At 38.5% G+C, this 20,049-nt stretch overlaps 2 protein-coding genes across 3 annotated transcripts; one reads left to right on the top strand and one right to left on the bottom strand.

The window, feature by feature from the left end:
* Positions 1-80: 80 nt before the first annotated feature.
* On the bottom strand, positions 81-9,871 carry LOC127431823 (uncharacterized). Of its 2 annotated transcripts, XM_051682415.1 has the most exons (3): positions 8,542-8,636; positions 7,976-8,113; positions 81-5,108 (listed from the first exon to the last, which is right to left on the bottom strand). In XM_051682415.1, the coding sequence occupies exon 3, from the start codon at positions 5,104-5,106 to the stop codon at positions 2,413-2,415; it is 2,694 nt and encodes an 897-aa protein (XP_051538375.1). In that variant the 5' UTR covers positions 5,107-5,108; positions 7,976-8,113; positions 8,542-8,636; the 3' UTR covers positions 81-2,412. The 2 variants fall into 2 exon arrangements, with proteins under 2 accessions (XP_051538375.1, XP_051538366.1); XM_051682406.1 differs by lacking the exons at positions 7,976-8,113; positions 8,542-8,636 and adding an exon at positions 9,492-9,871.
* LOC127431867 (alpha-soluble NSF attachment protein-like) lies at positions 8,858-18,051 on the top strand. Its single transcript, XM_051682487.1, has 11 exons — positions 8,858-9,070; positions 9,890-9,969; positions 10,989-11,105; positions 11,249-11,295; positions 11,384-11,461; positions 12,541-12,596; positions 15,096-15,180; positions 15,269-15,373; positions 15,470-15,538; positions 16,132-16,182; positions 16,277-18,051. The coding sequence occupies exons 1-11, from the start codon at positions 8,973-8,975 to the stop codon at positions 16,376-16,378; spliced, it is 888 nt and encodes a 295-aa protein (XP_051538447.1). The 5' UTR covers positions 8,858-8,972; the 3' UTR covers positions 16,379-18,051.
* The last annotated feature ends 1,998 nt before the right edge of the window (positions 18,052-20,049 follow it).

Below are 20,049 nucleotides of genomic sequence, written 5' to 3'. Positions count from 1 at the left end.
TTATTGGTTGAGATAGTTGAGCCAATGTTTCTGTCGTGCGTGAGGTGCCGCTCAACAAAACAATGTTTTGATTGCACAGATGTATTTGAAAAACATTTAATAAAATAACACATCAGCTTAAAATAGTTACACAAACAGGAAATATTTGTAAAGATTTTTCAACACTATTCATCACAGAAAATGTAGTTATGACACTGTACTGATTGTACAGGCTGTTGACAAATATTATACAAGGACCCACTCAGATGCTAGAAGATTATTTTTAGTTTTGGGTTAAGATACATGTACGGACAGTAAGAAGCATGCTTCTTACTAATGAGTTCATTTTTACATTCCACACCTTTTCTCTAAAATCGGTCATTAAAAAATGACATTTTTACCTTTTAAACAACAGATATTTGAAGACACACTCTCCCATGTCGATCAGGACAGACCAACTCCAGACAGCGTTGGGCCAGCAAGGACAAAGGTCAGAGCAGAAGCCAGATGTAAATTGTCCCTTAAATGTTGCAGAGGAGTCCACTGCAAAGTCATGAAGTGCATTTAAGTTTGCAGTAAATATACTTAAGAAGTCACTGACTAGGCATAGAGATGTTCAGATATTTGGGAATTTGGTGGAGAATAGGTGTCAAGTCCTTACCTTTTAAAGGTAATCAAATCAGAGCTTCCTCATCTATAGAGTAGCCCACTTTTAAATGAGAAGTGTCATTACCTTGATTTTAATTTTGAAATTAAATTTAAAAAACTTACAATTTCCAAAATTGGAAAATACACAAGGGACTCAAGGCAAAAGAAAAAGATTTTAAATGTACTAGATCAGTTACTGTTGTATGATGGTTTTATAAAATAAACAAATTTAAAAAAAAAAAAACACCCCCCCCCCCCATGTTTAACTGATTATAAATGTTCTCATCAAGTTCAGATTCAATGTTTTCACTCAGTTTAGATTTACAATTGAGCCTCCCATCTCTTTTTGCGTTAAAAGTGCATACATTTGAATTAAGTTATGCTATAAATATACCTTTATTACAACAAACCTATAGTCATTAGGATACATTAAGTTGGTTATGCAAGTACACGTCAGCTTACTATCCTATCTTTTACATCGCACAAAAGCCATGTGATCTATAAGGTTTTTTTTATTATTATTATTACTGCTAAGGCACCATTTTAGTATGCACATTACAAAAGGATTAAACTAAAACATTTACTTTACATTATTTAGCAACCCTGAATCATCCAACAACTTTGTGAGAAATTGTTGACTTTCACTTTTAATGTTTATTATATATTGTAAGGTGTTTGGTTATGTTCGATTTTTAATGGAGTAAATGTTTTAATATTGTATTGTTAAACAAAATAAAAACAAATCCAAAACCTGTCATTTTCCATCTGTAATGTCCAAACTCCAAAATATTTGATAAAACACTTTAATATGTACATGCTGCCTATAGGGTACACTGTTAAGGATGAAGTCCACTGTTGCAAGTAGCAAAAAGTCAACTAATACCTCATTTCCAAGTCCATAATAGTGGGTTGCACCGACTTCAGTTGCGCTTGTTATATACATTGTGACAGCAGGAAGAGAATTCCTCTGTCCACAAAGCTTTTCTCTGCGTAGCTGTGTGTTAATAGCTTTGTATAGTAAACCGTAATGGCCAAATACATTTTGGATTACACAAAATATAAAAGTATAAAAGAAAGTGGACCCATAGCACGTTGTGTTAATAAAGCACGATATAAGCGAACCACATTGGCGATGTGGATATCAGAGATGGTTAATTTGTTAATTGAGTTCATTTGGAGTGTTTACATACAAACCAAGTGTGTAGGGAGTCATTTACATAACAGTGACAAGTACAAATTGAAAGTCGTGCAAGCCCTAGTACATAATACTCCCCATAAATATGAAAGGAGGAAGCAATGATGTTGAAATGCATGCACGAGCTTGACAATGGATTCCATGTAATGCTTACAACACTGTAAAGTGACAATATTAAAGTAACAGTATATACCAAATTTAACCATGTAACAACATATAATAATCAATTATGTAATGCATTACAGGCAGTTAACAATCACTGATTTAGTAAAACATTATCAACATTAGTCACAAGACAATGACTACACAGATCCTCAGACATCTTAGAGACCAGACTATATTAAATGTTAGTGTCACTAGCTCCTTGTACAAGGAATCACCATTAGGTACTTCAAAGCTTATTTATACAGCAGTGCAGTTTGACTGTATTCATATCTCACTACAACTCTCATGTCAGATAAGCAATATATTAAAAGGAGCTTATTTTGTGGTGTAAGACAAAGCCTTCTTGTCTTCAAATGCAAATTTCTACCTCCATTCTGTCAACAGAACTGTCAGTATGACCTTGTCCATATGTACATAAACAGTGATCATGATTCCTCATCAGACACGTGAATCTTACTTTCATAGGATACAAGAGTCTGGTAAAGATTGTCTCTGCTTTGGTTCCCACTTACAGCATTCCTCTGGTCAGTTTCCCGTCCAGAGGTGCCACCTTTTAACTGATCCACGTAATCAGCGTTCTGATGAAGAAATAAAATATGGTCAAGATGTTTAGATCCCAATGTGGCCCTTCTTTGGGTCACTGGAGAGTCTCTTGGAGCAAAGGCCTGAACTGCAGAAACGGCAGTAGCCGGTATGGATAGATATTTTCTTGCCAGTCTAGCCACAGCAGGAAACCGGTGTTCCTTGTTGCACCACCATTGCAGTGGTGAGAGGCTACGTTTACAAAGGGGCTCTGCAATGTAATTTTCCAGCTGCTGGTGAATCTCAGGCATTCTTTCAGTGGGGTCCTCCCCCAAAAGAATGTCATACATACTCTGGGGAATAGGACTCATTCGTGTGCGAGCATTGAGCTGTAAATCTCCTCTCAATGGCGATGTCAGAGTAGTCCCACTAGAAGGTCTTCTACTGATTCTTCTTCTAGTACGACTGCTAATGGGCGAACCAACATCAAGTGCATTTTCATTGACCTGTTCTGGACATGACACAGCAACAGAGGGCTTGCATGGCTTAAACTCAATGCTGTCACCCTCCTCTGCTGAGCCACATGATTCAGGTGAGTCCAAAGATGCCATCGCAGGCATTGGCAAGGGATCATCCAACTCAAAAATTGGAGGTTCTCCTCTTTCATCCACACTGTCTTCCATTTCCATGCTTTGAACCCTCTCTCCGCTCCTTCCTTCTTCACTTGTGTAAGCTTGAACCGAAAGCAGCTCTTTCACCTTGTCATGCAGCTTGCTGCGGGCATGTGGGCTAAGAAACCGCAACTCTTTAAAACGTGGGTCCAGAAATGAGGACAGCGCAGCAGGGCTGTCCAGAAGAGCATCTTCATCACTCAGACTCCAGCGTTTGTCCATTCCAGCACGAATTCTCTCCATAACTCCCCTCACCACTGGACAGCTGCACTCTGCAATTTTCTGTCCAAGGAGCCGGGACACTCCTTGGAGGCATGGCATTAGGGCAGAAATCGGGCCATTGATGTCCTCACTCAGAAATGATGCCGCAATGCGGACAGTTTTAAGCACGGGCACAAGTTCATGTATAAGACGCCACTGATGATCTGCTAGGTTTGGTGCTACTTTTTGTTCTTCTAATACTGAGCTTATCACCCATTTGAGATCCAGTAGACTCTCACACATCTCAATGGCAGTGGTCCAACGGTCGGGGTCATTCAACACAAGGCTTGCTGATTCTTTACTAACAGCCTCTGCTTTCTGGCTCAGAGCTGTAGCAGCATTCACATTATGCTGGAAATGTAAGACAATGCCCCGAGCATCCGCAAGAGCTTGTCTGACGGTCTCGACCCAAAGCCCCTCCTGGACACAGAGCTTCAGGGCCTGTCCTGCACAAAGTATAGGTGCCCAACCCTCAGGAAGATTACTAGGAGGAGGATGACTGGGTCCAGCAAATTCTTGTTGATATTCTGGATCAATGGCCATATTCTCTTGCCCCCTGGCCTCCGTTCCAGAGGGACTGTCATGCACAACACAGAACACAAAATTCTCTGGAAGTTGGAACTCCGAAAGTATTGCTCTCAAAGTGTCCGCAAAACGAGCATACCCTCTTCCAGATCCGTTACCACTGAATTCTGGTATTGGCCGTGTCTCAAGCACACAACGTGCCAGGTGCCAATGAGCGTCTACAAAATGTGCACTGACCGTAAGGTAGGACTGACCATCTCCTCCAACCCCACATCCTTCTACAGATTGCCAGTGTTCAGTGCAGAGGGCCAAAGAGTGAGAGGCCAGTCCAGTCTTAAGATGCTGCTGAAGGTATTGTTTAAGATTATGGTAGCGATGCCAAAGTAGGCTGCCAAGCAGAGATGGAGAAGGCACGGAATATTTAGGCTCTAAGCAACCCAGCAAGAGTCTGAATCCCCTCTCTTCCACCACAGACAATGGCTGAAGATCTCTAAATATCATCTCCAAGATAAGATCAGTTAACACCTCAGCTCGCTTGTTACTGCTGCCTCTTGCATCACTGCAGTTGCCGCGGCTTTCAGCTGTGCTGTTCATCTCCCCTGAAGAAAAATTATACAATAGGCAGCTCACTTGGTGGGGAACAGCATTAGAACTAGAGGTACTGCCTCCAGCAAAGCCAGGGGCACATGAGATCCGAGCAGGCTTGGTCTCCCCCATCTCAGGAAGCAGTACCTCTTGCTGTTCCTCTTTGACAGTAACAGGTAACATTGGCTGAAATGCAGCAGTCAGCACATTACCTGTGGTGTTACATGCTGTTAATCTGCTACGATGTAAAGTGGTCTGAACCATGTGAGGATGTAAGGCAGTAGGGGTGGGGATTCCTGCTGTGTTGTGAGGTGGTGCTGCTCCTTCCCAAATGCCGTGTTTGCGTCCTATGTGTTCTCTCATGGAAGTGGTGCTGTTGTGAAAGGAAAGCTGTCTCTTACAATGATTACACTCAACACGATGCAAACTTAACTGAGTGTAGTGGTTCCACACTTTTGATGTGCGTCGATCAGAATAGGGCAAAAAACGATCAATTTTTCTCTTAAGGTTTGGTGCGCCAATACTTCCAGGAAACCTTTGAGGTGGGGGATCCATGTCTGTGGTGAAATATGAAATCAAAAATTCAAAGGATTAATTTCAGTAAAATTGTTACACAGGAATGTAAATACAGTGCTGTGAAAAAGTATTTGCCCCTTCCTGATTTCTTCTATTTTTGTGTATTTTTCATACTAAATAGTTTCAGATCTCCAAATGAGATATCACATAAAACAAAGGCAACCTGAGTAAACAGAAAATACTGTTTTCATATATATATATATATATATATATATATATATATATTATATTTTTTTTTTTTTTTTTTTTTATTGAAGCAAAAAGGTTATCCAACACCTATATCACCCTTGTGAAAAACGAACTGCCCCCTTAAATTTAATTGCAGGTTGTGCCACCTTTAGCAGCAACAACTGCAACCAAACGGTTCCAATAACTGGAAATCAGTCTTTCACACACTGTGGTGCAATTCTGGCCCACTCTTCTTTGCAGAACTGCTTTAGTTCAGCCACATTGGAGGGCTTTCGAGAATGAACTGCCCATTTAAGGTCCTGCCACAGCATCGCAATTGGGTTCAAGTCTGGACTTTGACTAGGCCACTCCAGAACTTTAATTTTGCTTTTTTGAGCCATTCAGAGGTGGACTTACTCCTATGTTTTGGACCATTGTCTTGCTGCATAAATCAGTTGCTCAGCTTCAACTCACGGACGTTCTCCTTTAGGATTTTCTGGTAGAGAGCAGAATTCATGTTTCCCTCAATTATTACAAGTCGCATTGTCCCTGAAGCAGCAAAGCATCCCCACATCATCACACTATCACCACCATGCTTGATCGTAGTTATGATGTTCTTTTTGTGGAATTCTGTGTTTGATTTATGTTAGATGTAACGGGACCCCTGTCTTCCAAACAGTTCCACAGAACATTCTCCCAAAAGGTTTGAGGATCATCAAGGTGTGTTTTGGCAAAATTCAGATGAGCCTTAATGTTCTTTTGGGTTAGCAGTGATTTTCGCCTCACCACTCTTCCATGGATGGCATTTTTGGCCAGTGTTTTTCTGATAGTGGAGTCATGAACAGTGACCTTTATTGATGCAAGAGTGGCCTGCAGTTCCTTGGTTGCTGTCCTTGTGACTTCCTGGACTTGTCACTGTGCTCTTGGAGGAATTTTTGAAGGTCGGCCACTTCTGGGAAGGTTCACTACTGTGCCAAGTTTTCTCCATTTGGAGATAATGGCTCTCACTGTGGTTCTTTGAAGTCCCAGAGCCTTTGAAATAGCTTTGTAACCCTTCCCAGACTCATGTATTTCAATCACTTTTTTCCTCATTTCTAGAATTTTTTTTGACCTTGGCATAGTGTGCTACTGGGTGAGACCTTTTAGCCAACTTCATGCTGCTGAAAAAGTTCAATTTAGGTGTTGATTTAATTGAACAGGGCTGGCAGTAATCAGACCTGGGTGTGTCTAGTCCAACTGAACCCCATTATGAATGCAGTTTCATAAATTTGGGGATTTAGTAACTAACTTTTTCACACAGGCCCAGTTGGTATTGGATAACATTTCTGCTTCAATAAATAATATTATCATTTAAAACTGTATTTTGTGTTTACTCAGATTGCCTTTGTTTTATGTTACATTTTGTTTGAATTTTTGAAACAATTTAGTATGAGATCCTGTATACACAAAAACAGAAGAAATACTTTTTCACAGAACTGTAATTACTCAGCTAGCACAACATTGTAAAACCTTTTTTTGTCATGAAAAGGTTGTGATCATGTTTTTATCCTATGTCCTTAATACAGATGACAGTGTTTTAACATTTAGTATTTTCATGAAGTTATAGAAATGTTATGACATGGCTAGTCCCCTTGTGTCATTTTATAAACGCTGTCCCAATATGGGTTATCTGGACAAAATGCATAACCAATAACTAGGCACAGACGGATTTTTGGTGTTAATTTTGAGTGACAATAAGCAGAATTTTGTGGAAGGGATTTAAACATAGTAAAATGTATTAAATGCAGCTGAAAGAATTACACTCTTATTGGTAGCTAAAAGCATTATGAAAATATTTCATAAACAAACATGCTGGGGAATGTTTAGATCTTGTTGTTTGCTGCAGAGTTTTATGCACACAGATTCCGTTTGGGCCTGCCAATAACTGAGTTCAAGCTTGAAGCTGACCCCCCGCTAAGCCCCATTCCCATTATTTACTGTTGCTGATGCCGTCAGCTTTACTACCTGTGCCTGTTCTGCTGCAAACACGGAAACGTGATCCTTTGATTTGTGTATATCTTGGGGGGCCTGGGTAGCTCAGCGAGTATTGATGCTGACTACCACCCCTGGAGTCACGAGTTCGAATCCAGGGCATGCTGAGTGACTCCAGCAAGGTCTCCTAAGCAACCAAATTGGCCCGGTTGCTAGGGAGGGTAGAGTCACATGGGGTAACCTCCTCGTGGTCGCTATAATGTGGTTCTCGCTCTCGGTGGGGTGAGTGGATGCCGCGGAGAATAGCGTGGGCCTCCACAGTGCTACGCCTCTGTGGTAATGCGCTCAACAAGCCACGTGATAAGATGCGCGGATTGACAGTCTCAGTCATGGAGGCAACTGAGATTCGTCCTCCGCCACCTGGATAGAGGCGAGTCACTACGCCACCACGAGGACTTAGAGCGCATTAGGAATTGGGCATTAATATTTTTAAGTCTTTTTTATCTTTTTTCCTTGGATGATTGATTTTTAAAAGATATTTAGTAATACCCCTGATCTTTTTCTTCTTTTCTCTCTGTTTTATTGTAGTTGGTATTTATTCTGTTTATTTGATGTTCATTGTATAATAATAAAAAAAAGTCTTTGTCATTTTGTACGATTTTCAAATACCTCTTTGCCTCAAAACAAAGTTTGTAATGTTGTGATTCACCTCTGAGCTGGTTGGTTTGGGTTTATGGCTTAGAATTCTTTTATGAAGTTTTCTATTAAATCCCAATGAAGAAATTAATGGGGGAAAAATACTTCCGGAACAAAGACGGATGAAAAAGTGGGCGGGCACTGTTGTGATCTATTGATATGAGAGAAAAAAATAGTTTAGAATAGAGTATGTCATACTGTAAGACATGAAAGTGCTTTAAACATAATATCAACTACCTGACAGCATTTTGTGCATGCTGTGAAGATCAAGAATAAATAACATATTTTATGTAAAAAAATTATAATTACTAAACATCAACGTTATCCCCATCATTCGTCATAATAGTGTTTATCTAGGGGATACTACAAAAGAACGCATACAATATGATACACAGGGTGGAAATAGCAATTATTTGCATTTAACATATCCAACGTTTAACTGGATGTATTTCTTCCGGGCCAGCATAATGATGGCCATCAACATTTAATCACCTCCGATGCTGATTCATATTAATGTCGCAGGCCTAAATTATATATTTAAAATGCCTCACGTGTGAAAAGTAAAACATCATAAAATACCTGCATACCCCTCGTCGCGCGTTTGAGACCAACACGCTGGAACTGGATGTGCTTGGCGCGTTGGCCACTAGGGTTCCAGAGGAAATTGTGTACACTGAAGAAAAGCGAAAAACCTCCATAACTTCATGTTAATGCGGGATAACAAAACGAAATTGCTTATGCATGATTCTCATACATAAAGCGAATTAATAACTCACAGCTATTTATAAGTCAAGGTATACTTAAAATATCGTAACACTGCTTCACTGGTATTTTATTTTGAAAACAACTATTTTGCGACAATCCCCAACTTTGCGTTTGCGTCAGTGCGAATTTACTTCCGATTTCCGCGTCATGCGTCAATAAAACAAATAACTTGATTACAGGCGATGTGAATTGGACACTGCTTGGATATTTTTCTACAGAAACCAGCGCAAATCTGACCTGACATAATGGATAATTCTGGGAAAGAAAAGGAAGCTTTGGCCATTATGGCTGAGGCAGACAAGAAGATGAAAACGTCACATTCGTTGTTTGGATCGTTTTTTGGGTAAATGATGCACATTTTACAGCTCGGCAACAATGAATGTGCAGACCTTGAACTTTATAATAGTAATAAAAGGGCTAGGTATAAACTGTGTGTTTGCAATAAGTAATGTTGCTGTCTATAATTTGTTTGTTTATAATCCCAGCTTGTAGAACTGCATTATTACTAACAGCGTTGCTCGTATTTAGCTATAATGTCGCTAGACATTTTTATGATTTTCCTAGTCTACAATTATTATCATTTTATCGAAACTAAATTAATTATCCAAGTAGCCTCACATTGCATATATGAAGTATAAAAAATAAATATATTTCTGGGCACTAAAGAGAGCGCTTTCCTCTCTTTTTATTTTTTTTATTAAAATGATGACTAAAATAATAATAAAAATATTATTTGGCTTGAATCGAACACTGGGACAACTCACCGATGCTGCTCTGCTCCGGATCTTCCGTACATAGTCTTTCAGCCCCGTATGCGGTTGTGGGGAGGATCAGTCGATGTTTCACTCTGAGGTGTTTAATCATATTAGCTGTATTTGAACAGAACTTAAAGTTAGTTTTGCACAGCTTGCAATAAACAGTGCCATCGTCCTCGTTTTTGATGAAGTACTTCCAGGCCAAAGAGCAACATCGGGCCTGGGCTTTCACGTTGGTTTCGGGGTCTTCTTGCTTCATGTTGTCCATTTCAAGTCTGAAAACACGCGGTGCGAGTGCAGTCGACAGTTGCAAATAGCGCCGCCTAATGGCTTGAGTAAACTCTGCTCCCCCTCTTGGCTGTTCAATGAACGGTGTGAACCTTCCTCCTCGCTTTTGTTCATTGCAGGAGTTCCTCCAAGGTTGAGGAGGCGTGTGACATGTATGTGAGAGCTGCCAACATGTTCAAGATGGCAAAGAACTGGAGTGGTATGTTACATGGCAACTTCTGCACCACTTGTTTGATAATAGGGTACAATGGTACTTTTGATTTTTTTTTTTGGCCCAAAACACTAAATAGCAACATATACACCCACAACACTTTCCCACACATCTGTTTGGCACTGTAAAATGTTCCTGATCCTTGAGATCATTGCGGGTAATGTCTAAAGGTTTGTTTTGAGGCAATTTTATCTAATATTTAATTTGATTTTTAAAATGTTGCACATTTATTTAGCTTACGAAAATCCCTGAAATTATCACATTTAATTTGAGACAAAATACTTATTTGTTATTTCAGTTTTGTTCAAGGTGATTACATCAAAAGTTTTTTAATAACTGCCCAGTACCTGAAAGGATAGTATTTTTAGCCCCTGCAACAATCCCCCCTGCTGCAGGTGCTAATGCCCCCATAAAACACATTGTTTTTTCTTAAAGCTGAAGTACGTAACTTTTTCTGTGTTAAAATACTTTCTCCAATCCCAGCTTAATATACAGAGTCAACTATAAGTAAACCATTCATAGGATAATTTTCTCAAAAACTGTAAGCACTGTTTTTCTATAGCGCTATGGAAATCCTCTGTTTAAGTGACCCCTCTGTACATACACAATAAAGTTGCCTCAGCCAATGGTGTGAGTTGGGGGTGGGATTACCTCTTTGTTTGTCCAATGGCAGACAGGGGGCGTATTCAGAAAGCTGTTTTGAAAACAGGTGTTTCTCAATTCTAAGAACGCGTTCTCGTTCTTGTGAAAATCTTGACTTACTGTCGGAAGACATTAAGATATAAAACGCATCCATGCGAGTTTTGAGATGTGCTGTGATATGTAGATTCAAGGTGGCTGATGATGTCAAACAAGTCCACAAGAACGTAAGAACGCCAAAAGAATGGACATTGAGAAACAGCTAAAGTTTATTTTTGCAGTTCCATTTGGTGGTGCTAGTGGTGCAGAAATTACGTACTTTCAGCTTTTTTAGTCTTATGCACTATTGCTTTATTCCATTATATTAGCTGCAGGAGGTGCCTTCTGCAAAGCTGCACAACTGCATTTGCAAGTGCAAAGCAAACACAATGCAGCCTTGAACTTCATTGATGCTGGCAATGCTTTCAAGAAGGCTGATCCTCAAGGTACATTTCTTCAGTTCATCCCATAATTACACTTTTTATTCTTACTGTAACAATGCAAATGCCTCAGTATATAATCTAATTCAGAATAGAAAGGTGAACATGGTTTGATTTGTACTATGTTCTTCTACAACTTATCTGTACAGAGGCAATAAGCTGTTTCTGTCAGGCCATTGACATCTACACAGATATGGTGAGAACAAACTAAGTATTCAAACACTGATACAGTGCTCTGATTTGGAATTTTCCTTACACTTACACATACACATCTGTTTCCACAGGGGCGTTTCAACATTGCAGCAAAAAACCACATATCTATAGCTGAAATCTATGAGTCTGAGTTATTGGACATAGACAAAGTAAGTGCGATGTGATCTGTTTATGTTAAAGTGTTGAAGTATCAATACAATATTCAATATTCCTTGATGAATACGAACAGGTGGTCAAAAGTATCAAAATAATTTCATATCCATTCAGATGACACTACAGTATATTTAATGTATCAATGATAAAGAAGCCCATGTGGCTTATGAAAAATAAAATTGAAGCTAAAAATAGCTTAAATTTGACTCAAAATTAGTGCTGTGAGTCGATTAGATTTTTTTTATTGCGATTAATCGCAGAATTTTTCATAATTGCAGATTTTGAAAATGCTGAAATTTGACTATATATATACTTTTTTTCCTGTCAAAATGCATTTATTTCCTTCTTAGGAAAGAAGACAAAACAATATGAAAAAATAATGCTTTATTACAATTTTTCAAACAAAGTATTCCCAAGTATTAAGATAGAAATGCACTAAAATAGCATCAGTTCAAGTAACATTGAATGTTGAAAGTCTCCGTAGTAGGTTGACTAATGGAAAGAACTAGTCCACACATAGGTTGAGTATTCATTCCAATGCACATTAAATCTTTTAAACTCTCATCCTTCACAATATTATTTGGCTGACAGACTGTGGCTATCCACTTGGCTATAGCAATCGTGAAGCCGCATTCATGATTCGCATCAGGGTATAAATGACATCGCCTAGAGCCGCTTTAAACTCCACATGAAAGGCACTGCAGACGTCTTGTTCTTGTGACGTGCTTCTGTGGTAATTATGTTGTGCCCTACAGAGGCTGCGAAGTACTTGATTTCTATCACAGGTCCCATCTGGGTTTGTTTTGTACAATAAATAGCATTAAGAGGTCTTTTCCCCATCACGTGTTCACTGATACGGAATTGCTGTGTGTAATGACCCGGACACATTCTACCCTACTCCAACCCAGTGTTCAGATCTCACATGGAGCTGAATATAATGTCATAATCAAATAATGTCAGATTGGTAAATGTGTTAATGAAAAATTAATGCATTAAACATTAAAATGAATCGCATGTTAACACATTAATTTGAGAGCTCTACTCAAAATATTTATTTATATATATTTGTTTACAGGCTGTTGCTCATTATGAACAGGCAGCAGATTACTACAAAGGGGAGGAGTCCACCAGGTAATCTACAAAATTCTTTGTGTCTTCTTTAAGATTGTATTTTTCAGATTGATCTCATGAAAATCCGTGACTGTGGCGACATTTTTGCAGAATAATCGGTGCAGCAATTCTGAGCTGAATATCCTCTGAGTAGCACTAAAAGTGTTAAATTTACTCCCAAACAGGTGAGGTTTTTTTGTTGTTGTTGTTGCTATTAACAGTTTTTATTGATTCCATACATAAATCATACAAACATAACATAAAATATGGATTCAATTATATACATTAAACCCCTCCCCCTGAACATTCTCCCACACCCGACACAAACACGCACTACAGTGGTCACCAACAATTAGAACAAAAAAAATAAAATAAAAAAACATTTAAAAAAAGATATACTTTCAAACAACATCATCTATTCTAGAGTAAATCTTATGGACTGATGAAAAGAATGTATAGTCCCTACCAGATGGGTTTAAAAGTCTCCAAATATCTGTAAGACCAAGATTTTTACACATCTTGTGAAGCGTCAGTGTTGTTCTAGGGGGCTTACACACATTTGCTTCACCATGACCAAGCACTGAGTCCATCAATAGATTAAAGTCTCCTCCCAATATTATATCATGAGGGGTGCCAACGGCTTGCAACATCCCTTCAGGATCTATAAAAAAGCCCTGATCATCAATGTTAGGTGCATAAATATTAGCCAAAATAACACTTTGCCCCTGAATTTCTGCTAAAACAATAATGACTCTTCCTAATTTATCTTTACTCTGTTTGAGATATTTGAATTGTAGATGTTTACTTATCAGTGTAATGACTCCCCTGCTCTTACTTGGGCCAGCACTAAAGATAACATGTCCACCCCATATCTTCCCAAATTTTTCAGCTTCCTGCGGGGAAAAATGCGTTTCTTGAAGAAACACTAGATCATATTTTTACGCTTAAGAAAAGAAATAACCTTCCTTCTTTTTATGGGGTGCCCCAACCCATTCACATTCCACGTGGAGAGAGACAATCCACTCATATTAGAAAAAACAGATTGTGTGTCAAAAATAAAATTATAAAGACCACATTCCAACATTAGAGCAACAATCAAATCCCAAGAACCAAACAAACAGGAAACAGAAAAACGTGGGCATTAACCCCACGCACGACATGCTCAGGAATTCCAACAATTTGAACGTTGTTTTGCCGACTACGATTCTCCAAATCCTCCAGTTTTTCCCAAACGCATTGCAAGTCTGTCTTGGACGCTAGCGGGTTAGCAACTAATTCCCTCTCCGATGACTCCAGATAATCGATCCGTTTCTTGACGTCTGACAGTCTAGTAACCAACGCAGAGAATTTTGTCTCCATGGTAGTGATCGATCGACGTGTAACAGCCAGATCCTCCAAGTCTGCAACAACCTTCGTCAGCATTGCCGACACATTCATCAGTTCATGCTGGATTTCTTTGTTCACCATCCGAATTGAGTCTGAGGGGAATCAGCCCGAGCATGTAAGTGTCTTTTAATATCTCCAGAGCCCAAGGATTTTGAATTCCTTGACATATTGTCTTCCCAAAACAATTAAGGATCAGGGTGTATCAAATCTCACCGGTTTGTGACACAAATATTATTAAAACTAGCAAAGTGCACAGAGCTCGCCATTCACACATCCGTCCCTCGCATGGTGCCCATGAGACCCCCAACAGGTGAGATTTTTAAGGTTAATGCTCTATTGAGTTTTAAATCAACAAAACCCACCTCCCTACCATGGACTGGTCTAAGGTGGGTGGGGGGGGGAGCTCATGCCCCCCCAGAAACTTGTGGTGCCTCTGTCCTGACTGACAGTGAAACAATCAACCTGCATTCCTTCCTCAAATTGATGGCGAAACGATCAACGTTGCCCACCCCCTAAACATACAATTGCCCCACCAAAGATTGCATACTAGTACCGGCTCTGCTCCCTACCCTAAACCTTAAACCTAAACCTAACCGATAGTGTCATAAAAAGCAAACGTGAGATGAAAAAAATCAATAGCTAAAGCTGATGCTTCTTTTGACACTTTTGACTCGCATACTCTTCAGGACTCGTACCCCGCTCCTTTGCATCGCGAGTGCAACGGTCTATTGATTAAGTTACTGCATAATTTGATTACGCTCAAACAAGCTTGTAAATGTAGTTGGTTATTTGTTAAAATGTATCGCCTTTCAAGTCATGAGCCATAGTAAAAGTGTTTTGATGTCATTAGAGTGCATTTTGTGAGGAAGTGTTTATGAACTGATAATCTGCCGTTTAACTCATGATTTGTGTGAAAGTGAATAAAAACCATTGTTGTTGAAGTGCCTCTAGTGTTTATTTCACCAGGAAAGTGACCTAATGCGTACAAGCAGCCAAGTAAAATACTTTTTCAAACATTTAGGTATAGTCATGATTCTGTGAGACGAGGTAAGTATTTTTGGAGGTGTTTTAGAAGATTATAGTTCAGGTGACAACATTATTATTCTCTCTCTCTCTCTCTCTCTCTCTTTTTAGTGCAGCCAACAAGTGTCTTCTCAAAGTGGCAACCTATGCAGGTCAGATAGAACAGTACCAGAAAGCCATTGAAATATTCGAGCAGGTGGGCATGGCTTGATCTAATACAGATTAAATTGATCTAATTTACCCTTCATATTAATTGACATGATTGCCTCTGTCGAATTGTTCAGATTGGATCTTACTCCATGGATACTACCTTGTTGAAGTATGGTGCTAAGGACCATTTCTTCAAAGCAGCACTGTGTCACTTCTGTGTGGATATGCTCAACTGCAAGGTGATTGTGGTAGACTTTTCACTGTTAGACTCATATATTCAGAATGACTCTAAACTCACTGATCTCTTCTTATTTTACCCTTCTTGTCATCACCAGCTGGCTGTACAGAAGTATGAAGAAATGTTTCCTGCCTTCTCAGACGCCAGAGAGTGCAAACTTCTTAAGGTTTTGAGTTTTTCTATTCCTGTCTGTTGTGTACGTAAAATACAGAGCATTAATTTGCTTTGTATTTTACTTGTAGTTCATAAGTGTAGTATTGTGATCCAAGATGTTGCATGTTCAGTTTCTGGGCTATCATCATTTGAGACTTTAGCGGCCCAAATCTTTCTGCTGGTACTGGTGGTAACACTTTACAAAAAGGTTCTGTTTGTAAACCGTAATTAATGCATTAGGTGTCATGAACTAATTATAATTGATTTTTAACAGCATTTATTGATCTTGGTTCATGTTAATTTATCAAAATACTATAATGCTGTTTTTGTTCATGTTGCAGTAACTAATGTTAATGAATACAACTTTTAATACATAAAACGTATGTGTAGAAATTAACATTAATCAAGATTAACAATACTTTTACAGCAGTCATTAATGTTAACTACTGTAGTTAACTAATGTTAATGGAATACACCCTTATTGTAAAGTATTTTATTGTCTTGGTTTTGTATTTTTCTGAAATACAAAATGTCTTGAACATTTTGTAACATTTAATGCAAAACGAAGTAATCAATTGTCATGTTACTGCATTTCACACTAAACAGAAACTTCTTGATGCATATGAAGAACAGAATGTTGATGCATACACTGAAGCGGTAAGTCCTCCCAATGTATTAAAATTCAAGTACAATATACTGTAATCAGAGCAATTTACTGTAATCATTTTGTCCATGTTTTTATTTTTATCAGATTAAGGAATTTGACTCAATCACAAGGCTTGATCAATGGCAGACCACTATGCTACTGAGAATCAAGAAGACTATTCAGGATGACGAGAATGACCTTCGCTAATGTGAAGTCATGATTCCAAGCAGACTGCATCTTTTCATCTCATGTCCTTCCTCTCACTTAACAATGATTCCTTTAAATTACCATATTTATTATTTATAGACTTTATTCACAGTAGCGCCATATTTGATTTTTGGTGGAAATGAAAAATAGGCTGTGAGTTAAGGATATACTTATTGTCTCTTCAATGGCATGTGCTGAATAAAGCTGTATGAGGCTCGTAGATTACATCAAATTCTCGCAATTTGTGCTTTTTGAGGTTTGTTGTCTTCTGAATTTTTTTGGAAAGATGCTTTTTTTCAATGTTTGTCGGCAGAACAGTTTAAACAACAAAAATTTACAGTAAGTATATCCCTCACAGTCTCATTTTCATCCCTACCAAAACTCAAACATGGCACTACCGTGAATAAGGTCCATGTCTAGATGTTAAAGATGTTTTGTGCACTTTGTCTTTTTTATTTATTGGCTATTTTTCTCTGAAATCCTACTGTCTTTGAAGCAATTTATCTTTATTTTCCCCAAAGTACACTGTGAAGTCTTTTAGAACGACACTGTTTTGGCTTTGTTTTACGTTGACCGCAACTTCCCTTTGTTGTAAATGATCTCAGATAACACCATAAATTTGATGTGCGTTATGTGTTATCCTTTTGTATTCAGGCTTGTGCAGCGGCATCAGGAATTTATTATTATTGTTCTATTAATGTTATAAATCAAGTTTGATCTTTTCATGATTATTTGGTACTAATCTGGTCATAACAAGGCTCTGTATTTGTAAACATTTAATATTAATGATGATAATTCTAGATTTATACTTGGAGTTACTAAATTCTATAACATCTATTAGCTAAGAACTGAAACAGTGCTAATTGCTGTTTTATTGTTATCCTCTATGGAGGAAATTTCCAAGAGTTCTCTTTCTTCGGTTAGATGATCTGTAATGAAAACTAACAACTGATTCTAATTTCAACATCAATGGTTATTCCAGTTTTGTACCGCCACAGAGTGAATGCATGAAGGAAAAGTATCCTGTCCACTCTTTGTGATAAAGATTCAATTAGAAGATTGAATAGATTTTTTTTAGTTAGTGTCATGGTGATTTGAATTTATTGATGTATAATTATAATACTCAAATACAAAACAGCATCATTATCGAAAGACATTGTTTGGATAAATCTGCATCTACTAGGCAGGCCTACTAGAATTATTAGGCTTTTGAAATGGATAACTTCTGTTAATTTTTGCAATTAAATGCTTGATGTATTTCAGCTTTATCTGCAAAATATTTTCTGATGCATAGGACTGAATAGTAATTTGTAAAAACAGGAACTTGAGCATGGAAAGAATAGCACAACAGAATAAGCTTAATTTAAGGTGTTGCTGAAGTTAATCCAAATTCAGTAACTATGACATTGTGGGGCATGTATTTATTCACCAAAGCTGTTATGTTAAACTAATTTAAGTAACTAATAAATTATTTGACTCCCTTACCTTTTTAAATGACTTCTCATTTTCATATTAATGTGATTATGATGCTACTAAAGGGTATTAATACTTTCTCTTTACTGGAGGATTTTGTCTAAAGCCTTGACATTCAGAGATCTCTTTGATGTACTGTACTGTTACAGGTCTATGTGAATACACAATAAGGGTACATACAAACACACTGTTTAAACAGAAATAAGCCCGAACTGACCTGGAATATCACTTAAATAAATTGCAAATATAAACTCCTCCTCCAGGGCTTCTTTTCAAAGCTTGCTCTTCCTCTACATTGGGGTCCAAGGCTTCTGTGATTTCTGGCCCACTGGGATACTCACTCTGGGGTGGTGAAAGCATGGGAGGGGTGTTTTGTATGGTCACCGAGTGTAGCAACCCCCTCACAATCCACTCTGTCCAGCAGAAAAGAGACTTATTAATACATAATTTAGGGTTCACCCATATGCTTGAGGCAACATTTAAATAAATGTCTGAATTAAACACTCTGGACACTTTTGTCCATACTGAGTGCAAATGCGAGATAATGGGGTGTGACTTAACTTCTACAATTCGTTTGATATAAAGGCTTTGCAGTGGCAAAATGGGGCAAGAACTTCCTGTTCAATACAAAACCAGGGAGGGGCTCTCTTAGGTGGAAGCAACCAATGAGCCAAATATCCTAGACCGAATGCATAATAATAAAACAAAATCTTGGGTAGGCCTGGACAACCTTTGTCAATCGGCCTATGTAACTTATTAAAATGTAATCTGGGACATTTACCATTCCAAATAAAGGAATTCGCTATGCTATCAAATTGCTTGAAATAAGAGAGGGGGACATTTACAGGGAGAGACTGTAACATGTAGTTACATTTTGGAATACAATTCATTTTAATAACATTAACCTTCCCAATCATAGATAAATGTAATGAAGCCCACCTACTCACATCACTCGAAAAACTTTTTATTAAGGGGTCAAAATTAACTCTAACTAAATCAGACCAATTTTCTGGGAATAAAATACCCAAATACTTAATTCCCTGTTTGTGCCACTGGAAGGCGCCTGGCTGAAAAGCCGTTACTGGACAGTACGCTGTCAGAGCCAAAGCTTCGGATTTAGACCAATTCACTCTGTATCCTGAGAATTTAGAAAAGGAATTAATAATTCTATGGAGGCAAGGCACAGATCTAGTAGGTTCAGAGACAGATAATAAAATATCATCTGCGTAAAGCAGAAGCTTATGTGCCACACCTCACGCCACCACCCCTGGAAAATCCTCCTCCTTTCTTATCGCGGCTGCTAATAGTTCCAGGGCAAGACAGAACAATAATGGGGAAAGAGGGCAACCCTGCCGGGTGCCCCTATCCAGAGTAAAATAATCTGAAATTAATCCATTTGTTTGTACCGCCGCTACCGGGTGTCTATAAAGTAACTTAATCCATCCAATAAATGTACTCCCGAACCCGTATATTTCCAAAATCGTAAAAAGATAATCCAATTCTACCATATCAAACGCCTTTTCGGCGTCAAGTTAGATCAGGGAGATTGGACGGTAACTTTTACACTCGTTTGGATCTTTGTCCTTTTTAAGAATCAGACTGATCCGGGCTTGTGTCATGGTTGGAGGAAGCTTTCCATTCTTTAATGATTCAGTATAAACTTCTAACAAAAGTGGGGCCAGTTCTGTAGCATAAGATCTAAAAAATTCAGAGGCAAAACCATCTGGCCCCGGAGCCTTGCCTGTAGGCAAGGCCTTAATTACCTCGCCAAGATCCTCCAAGTTATCTCAGAATCAAGATAATTTTTTTGCTCATTTGTCAATTTAAGGAGTTCTAATGGTTCCACAAAGTTTCTAAAATTTTCATAAGTAGACTAAGACGTGGAACTATAAAGATCAATATAGAATTCTTTAAAAGCATTGTTAATATCAATGGCTGAGGTAAATATTTCACCACCAGCAGATTTCACTGAGGGAATGGTAGAAAAATACTCTCCCTGCCCCACACATCCAGCCAAAAGCTTCCCCGATCTGTCCCCCGACTCCAAACACTACTGTCTTGCCCTGAACAGCCAAAACTACACCCTCCGCGACAAAACAGCACTACATCTGTATTTCAATCGGGTCAACTCTCCGAGGCGATCAGACAACACCTCGGCACCTCCAATACTCCCCTCCAACTCCACGAGTTTCCGTGCC

The sequence above is a fragment of the Myxocyprinus asiaticus genome, chromosome 4 (assembly GCF_019703515.2).
Source record: "Myxocyprinus asiaticus isolate MX2 ecotype Aquarium Trade chromosome 4, UBuf_Myxa_2, whole genome shotgun sequence".
In the NCBI taxonomy this organism is placed as follows: Eukaryota; Metazoa; Chordata; class Actinopteri; order Cypriniformes; family Catostomidae; genus Myxocyprinus; species Myxocyprinus asiaticus.
This window is presented reverse-complemented; position numbering and strand designations above follow the sequence as displayed.